General features: G+C 37.9%; 1 protein-coding gene across 1 annotated transcript in view; it reads right to left on the minus strand.

Annotated features, from left to right (window-relative positions):
- Nucleotides 1-7512, minus strand: part of DOCK10 (dedicator of cytokinesis 10) — a 162517-nt gene that overhangs the window by 21373 nt on the left and 133632 nt on the right. Inside the window, exons 32-38 of the mRNA XM_006082773.3 lie at nt 6465-6541; nt 5733-5870; nt 4880-5062; nt 4233-4343; nt 2998-3213; nt 1455-1512; nt 1057-1155 (exon numbers count right to left, since the gene is read on the minus strand). Of these exons, the coding sequence (XP_006082835.1) occupies nt 1057-1155; nt 1455-1512; nt 2998-3213; nt 4233-4343; nt 4880-5062; nt 5733-5870; nt 6465-6541 (882 nt within the window). The remainder of the gene's footprint in view (nt 1-1056; nt 1156-1454; nt 1513-2997; nt 3214-4232; nt 4344-4879; nt 5063-5732; nt 5871-6464; nt 6542-7512) is intronic.

The following is a 7512-nucleotide window of genomic DNA, read 5'->3' on the forward strand; positions in this document are numbered from 1 at the left end:
CAATGATAACTTTGGTGACTTGCATATGAAAATAAAGCTCAACAGGGAGTTGGCAACTGAGGAAGGAGATCCCTAACTTTCAGTGTGGGCATGAACCATGGTGCCAGGTCTGGTCTCTTCTCCAAGGTCCCCAAGCAAATGACCTCACTGTCCACAGTTCACCTTGGTCACTGGGTTCAAATGTCTTGTTTGCAAAATCCACTGAAGCTTTTTAGAAAATATATACATATTTAAAAGATTGAGGAACCAATTAAGCTCCCAAAATATTGTAACTAAAGTCATTTACTTTTTGTTTGGGTATTTTGATCTTTATACCTAAAGATTTGTTCCTGTTTTTTAATACACTGAGTTTACCACAGCTTTTTGAAGATTAAGTTATAAAATAGATTGCAGTTCATAAACTTTGGGTTTGAACAATTTTGCAAAAGAAACCAGATTAAATGTGTTAACTACATTGCCAACTAGTTTACAGAGTAATTATTTAGTTATCATTATAAAATCATTTTATAAGAAATTAAAGATGAAGTATTTTTAAAGGAAATCAATATTGTTAACTATTACATATTGTAAATTGTCAGAACCAGTTTATGCTTTTAAAAAGGAAATATAACATGCCAATTATAAGTATAGTTCTGTATATGCACTATATTTGTATGTTTTCATTTCTGCATCCCTTTATTGGACTTATTTTATTATATTTCAAAATGAAAATGGATTTCTCTTGCCATTTTAAACAATCCATCAGTTTCTGAATAAAATCCCAAAGGCAGGCTAGCAGGCAAATTGGTAGCAAAATATGGCCACAACTCATAATAATATAGGATAAGATGCAGCTATATTTGCTGAAAACTTTTTGGTAACGTAAATTGCATAAATTTTGGATGGATGGAATTTCTGAATGCTAGGAACTTTGGGATTTTGCAGAGTAAGTAATGTAGGTCTGACATGGTTTTTGCTTCCAGGAATACATTTAAGAATTTCGTTGAAGTAAAGCTTAAGCGCAGTTTAATGTCCTCTGCACTGTTCCGTGGGTAAAGGAGCTGTTAGACCACTCACTTCCTCCACCGGGACTGGTTAGTAATGGGTTGCTATCGCAGGGGTGCATATCCTCCATGAGCAGGGATGGTGTGCAAATCTTTTCCGTTTTCCAGTAACCTATGGTAGTGCAAGATGAGGTTAGGACAATGCTACATGTTTGGGTTAATTCAAGCTTACAAAACCATAAATCATTAACCTAACCAAGAAGCTGACCAGTTAGCCTTGCACATAGAATAAACATAATGGCATGAAAGAAAGTTAAAACTTAAAAGTGTAACGTAATTAGAAATATCTGTGAATATTAATGTTGCTTAATAAAACATAACCAAGATTAATAAAATCTAAAATTATTTTAAGTTGGATTTCAACGTGTTGATTTCTGGACTTTTTCTCCCTCATAAGGTTGGTCATCTTACCCTTTCTTTTCAGGTATTCTGCAATGAGGGCGGCTATATGGATGTAGCACATAGCAGCCTGCAATAAAACAGAAACAGTGACAGAAGAGGTTGCAGCACCCATTTTACTATTTGTCTAATTAGGACTAAAGTCATGTCAGAACATGTGGAGGAATCTTTTAAGTAAGAGAATTAAAGGTAATCAATTACATTTCCAAAAAAATTCACAATCAAAAATAAAATGCATACTTGGGATTGCCTTTCTTGATGTAATTCTAGGAAGAGCTGGCCTGAAGAATTTTCCCAAAGATTTATCTCCCTTAATATCTCTCTCTCTTAGTATTTACAGGGGTGGGAAAAACTAGTTTGAGGTTGTTCATAAGGAAAAAGACATGCAGGTTATGATTATTACAATAGCTGAATAAACTCTGTATTTCGCGTACTCAAAACTACAAACCTATTTTTGCCCACCTGTATGTATGTATGTAGGTATTTATATATTTCCACAGTTCTCTTTTCTTGTGAAAACTATTAGCATCTGGATCTAAACTGGAAAGGCAAATGCTGCCTTCTTACCTTTTCTACCTCCAGGATAGGTCCTCACTCGAATATCTGTTGCCTTTCAAGTGGTCGCCTCACTTGGTTAAATAGTGTGACCTAATGTGTCACCTGTGCTCCCTCCACCAGATGACATGGGCAACATTCTATTCTTCTCTAACATATCCGGTCAAGCCTTGAACATTGCTGGACACCTACCAGAACTTGACATGTTGAAGGGTCCAAATGATTTCAGCTTTTCCCTTTGAAGTTTTATGGAGGAACTTTTCCATTTTTACAGCAGTCCAAGGGAAATAGAGTTTCACACTTTGTCCTCACCAAATAGCCACCAAGCAAGGCTTTGTTTCTATCCCAGAGTCCCTTGCAAGCATTGTTAGGGCTTTAGGATTACCTAGACAAATTATCTCTTCCCAAAGGGTGCATATTTCTGGGAATAAGGCAGAACTTCCCCATTTGGTGTCCGGAAGCCATCTGCATGCCATGAATTGCTGCTCATAAATCCACCCATCATTTAAATTGATATAGAAATGTTAGCTATTGATTTATAACCTTCACACAGTGGACCCTCTTCACTCACTTGGATCTCAGGAGGCTTAATTTTTACGTCACCAGTTCAGACTAGCTGCAAATGAGGACAGTTGACCCTAGTCTGCATTTACTCACCATGTTGGCAAGCTTCCCCATCCAATTCCAATTACAGGGAAGAAGTTTTAAAACACAGACCATTAATTTATATAACTCTTAATTTCCAGACACCCTTACAGCCTCAGGTGTGTAGAATTCAGCTCTGCATTCATTGCATAGCCTATAATTACAGTTGTCCCTACAGACTCTTGGTCTTTATTTGATTCCTACATGCAAATTTAATGCACATAACATATAGTTAAGCAATATTTAGATTAGTGGAAATATATGATAACTTTTTATATTCCTGCTGTGAATGAAAATCCAATTGAACTTTATCAAAGGACAATGCTGATGGAGAATGACAGCCCTTGCCAATCACCTCAGACAAGTCTCCGTTTCGAGCGTGAATCTTGGCCATGCTTTCCAACCAGGTCCTCCGTAGCTCAGGGGTGCTCGCATAGGAGTTTGCCAGGCTGTACTGGAGATCCACCAGCATCTCGGGGTCCTTCTCATGCTCCTTCATCTGAGCTGTGGCCATCAAAACAGTCCTTATACGTTTAGTCAGGTCTTTCACCTCTGCTGGGAAATTGCTGTTCTTTGGAAAAGAGAGAGCCTGAGTCATAACCTGCTTAGAATTCAGAAGTGAGGCTGTTAATTGTGGTTTGTCATCTCAGTTTGGTGCATCCTATCTATTGCTCATGAATATGTACATTCTTTATACATGCATATTTATACATGCATATATACATGTTGTGATTGTGGTTATATACATTGGAAGATAAGAATTGTTGTACGTCCTGCTCTTTGGTTTTCTAGCCCATCTCCTTCTAGTAATAGCATCTTGATTGTCCTTTGAAAGGCTCTCCTCTCTGGCTCATGTGCATGTGATTTGAGAGGGTCTACTTCATTCCCAGGCACCAGGGGTGGCATATGATACTGGCCTGGCCAATCACATTATTTGATCCCCCAGGCAACATTGATTGGTTTAGGAAAGGGCATATGACACAAGGTTGGATGAAGGAGATTCAGTACTGGGACTTCAATTGGCACTATGGAATGAGGTGCTGTTTCCACTCAAGGAATACTACCAGAGAGAGCTCTCCCATAAATGGAGTAAATTGAATAAACACAGAGGAAAGTTGAACTGAGAGGTAGGGAGACAGGCGAAAGTAGAGGCAGTAAGAGGAGGACATCTGAAAACATTATTTTGATCCCTGCGTTTAGCCATGCCCAAAGCCAGGCTTTAGACCTGGACTTTTCAGTATACTGACTAAAGGAGAAGTCTAGAAAGTCCCCCCCCCAAAAAACAACAACAACAAAGATAAGATAAATTTGGCTAAGAATGGAATTATAAGAGAACCATTGGATTTCTGGATATTTGTAGTAACTTTTCTTGTTACACACCATTCAATCACACATCTCGGAAATTACACTTAACAGATTATATTCTGAAAGTGTAAGAGCCGATTATCAGTTTAAAGAAGCAAACAATGTAAGTGATGTCTCAATAAACAAAATAGCAAATTTGTATTTTTTAAATGAGTTAGATATCTCACAAAACAATCAGTTTAGTTTATTCCTAATTATTTAAAAATCCCACAAAACATTTCTTACTTTCATTTGTTTGTCTCCATTAGCAAAATTATTGGTAATTGCAAGGGAATGTTGAAACCGAGAGCCTCCAATCCCAGCGTCAGCTATTAACTGGCTTACGGCCTTGATGAGCTGAAAGAGAGAAGAAAAATGAAACCTCAAAAGTGAGTAACCAAGAAATAGGAGTTATAAAGAAATCCATCGGATTAGTTGAATGTCCCATTCATTTCTCCCTCTAGAGCCACTGAATGATATCTCTCTGTTTTAAATCTTTAAAGGCCATGCGATCCTGGGCTTTTCTTATAAACTTAAATACTTAAGAAAGGTTGTAAGAATCTTAGGATGCCTTGAAGAAAGAAATGTATGCATTTAGAATCTGGTGAGATTTGGCATCCTAGAGATAGCACTGGGTTCCTGACTTGTGTATTCTGTATGACTCTATTCCCTGGCTGAAGCAAGAACAAGTCCAGGTGGAGTTATGGGCTTTGCTGGCTTCTGCCCAGCTGCCCTCTGCCCATGAATCAGAACTGAATGTGATGGGCACCTTTAAGGGCAGAATCTGGAGGAGGAGTTGGTCACTGGTTGCCCTGAGGACAGTAGGCTTCTATCAATGCTGAGACAGAGTCGTAGCATTAACAATAGCACTAATGAAAACTGGCAGCACTTACTTGTAAGTGGGATCGGACAATTGACTTCTGCTTGTTAAATTCAAAATTCTTCCTCATGAAAAAGTACAGAAGTGCTGACGCTTCTGTCTGAGTTGACCGTGACCTGTGGTTACAGCACTTTAGGACTTCATAGCAGAAGGATCCACACAGGTCGGCAGGCCCTTGGAAGAACGCTGAAGGAAACTGTGGGAATGGAAACACTGGTGAGGTCAGCCCTGTTCCTTCATTGTCTCTGTTCACTCTCATATTTTAAAATTCCTGAGAATGAAATCCTTCTTTCTCTTCTTTTAACTGAGTCTTTTTCTTTTATTTGCAAGTGGGAGAGGATATACTTTTGCTTGTTGAAGTCTATCTTAGTATTTCTTTTTTCCCCCTAAAAATAATCATTTTCTATCTTTTAGGTATCCCTTGCATAAATAACTAATGATAACCCAAAAGCGTAGAGCGAGAGCTTGGACATGTTTTCTACTTACCCAACATTGTAAACTGCAGGGGCCCTAAGAGGTCATAGCTGTAGCTACTTCAATGTGGACCTTTAACTTGGCATGAATGGGCATCACAGTTCACGGTGTGCATTTTACCTAACTCTGTCACAAACACTTACTCAAAGAATTGGTGGCCAGATGTTAATTTTATTCCCTTCTGATATCCAAGCCAAAAGGCTGTCAAGGCTGTGAGCTTATTTTGAGATCTCTAATCAAAGATTTAATAAGACCAAATAAATAGTCTAATAAAACCAAATAAACCAAAATAAAAAAAATCATATTTTCTCTCCATACCAAAAGTTGTAAGGATTAATATGCAATTATGATCATCCATTACTGAGTTTCGCTGGAAGCCGGAGCACCCTTACCTTGCATACAAACAGTCTGAGGGATGCAAACACATGCTTTAGCGCTGTGGCTGACTGGTTGACTTGGAAAAAGAGCATGTAGGTATCGAAGACTCTTTTCATTAATGAATTTTGACATTCAGATTGTTGGAGTTGTCTCTGGAGATTTAACACAGAAGTTATTTAGGATGAGGAAAAGGACACCTGTGTTCTTTCAAAAGATATTTGTTGTGAACCTATGGAATGGTAGGCACAATTCTGGGTGCTGGACATAAAATGCTGACTAAGAGGAGAAGGTCTATGTTCCCATTATAACTGACAGAGTAGTGACTGAAAAAAAGTACTAAATAAGGAAAATAGAGTATAATGATATATTATGATAGAAAGAAATTGCTTTAGGAGTAGGATTGTACTTTAGATAGGGTGGTTAGGTATGACCTCTTTAATGGATGAATTGACATGTGAGTTAAAGGAGTGTGCTGGGGGCAGATCTAGGAGGGTCATCCAAGGAGGGAGGCTTGAATACCAAGAACTCGACTTAGAAGGAGACTGTGAGCTTAAAGTTGAGAAAAAAGAGCAGAATGAGTGGGGTGGGATAGCAAAGAGAGGTAGAAAATAAGATCACAGACAGGTAAGTCATCATAGACACTTGTAAAGCCTGTGAGATGTATGATATTTGAGTAATATTTCCACTGAGCAATACAAAATTAAAATATGGTTAATGCTTTTTCTACCACCATGCTGAGCTTTCACCTGCAGGACTTTCTTGATATATTCATTCTGTTTAGTGTCGACTTTATTCAGCACATCCAACTTTTCATAGTTTAAACCTCATTAGGTGCAGCTAATGTTTTTAATAGCTTTATTGAGATTTAATTAACATAAAATTTCTATAGTTAGCATTTTATGAAATTTTTAATAAATGGAATCATACAGTGTACACACTCTTTCTGTTTGGCTTCCTTCCCTGAGCATAACTAAGCTGTATTCTATTATATGGATATAACATCATTTATTTTCTAAGCCATTTATTTGTTGATGTACATTTAAGTTGTTTCCAGTGTTTACTGGTAGTTATTAAAAAGAAAGCTTCCATGAATATTTGTGGACAAAGCTTTGTGTGGGCAAATGCTTTAAAAAAAGTTCACCCAAGGAGGGAGGGAGGGAGAGGGAGAGGGAGAGGGAGATGGAGATCAATCAGTTGCCTCCTGGGGATTGACCCTGAACCCAGGTATGTGCCCTGACCAGGAACTGAATCCATGACCCTTCAGTGCATGGGACGACTCTCCAACTGAACCTCATTGGTTGCTACTGAATCCATGACCCTTCAGTGCATGGGACGACTCTCCAACTGAACCTCATTGGTTGCTAGGGCTGAAGAAATGTTTTAATTTCTTCTGGGTAAATTCCTAGTATTGGAATGGTGGGTCATGTGATTAATAAATGTTTAACATTTTATACTGACATACTGTTTTCCAAAGTGTTTGTACCATTTTGCATTTCCCTTATTAGTGAGTGAAATTACTTTGCCAAAAGTTGCTATGGTCAGTCTTTTTAAGTGTAACCATTCTAATAGTATGTAGTGGTATCATTTCACCAAAGAAATCCAGGGGGTAAATAAGCATGTGAAAAATATTCAACATTATTAGGCTATTGGATCTAGCTGTCATATGTCTCTCCCTTTGAGAATGAAAAGTAGTGTCACATTCTTAGTCATTTTGCCTGATAGTGAAGCAGGAAAAATTAGAAAGAAAGAGTATCATTAACTATTTGATAATAGTGAAATATATACATGTGTATA

Source organism: Myotis lucifugus, unplaced genomic scaffold, assembly GCF_000147115.1.
Source record: "Myotis lucifugus unplaced genomic scaffold, Myoluc2.0 scaffold_3, whole genome shotgun sequence".
NCBI classification, from domain to species: Eukaryota; Metazoa; Chordata; class Mammalia; order Chiroptera; family Vespertilionidae; genus Myotis; species Myotis lucifugus.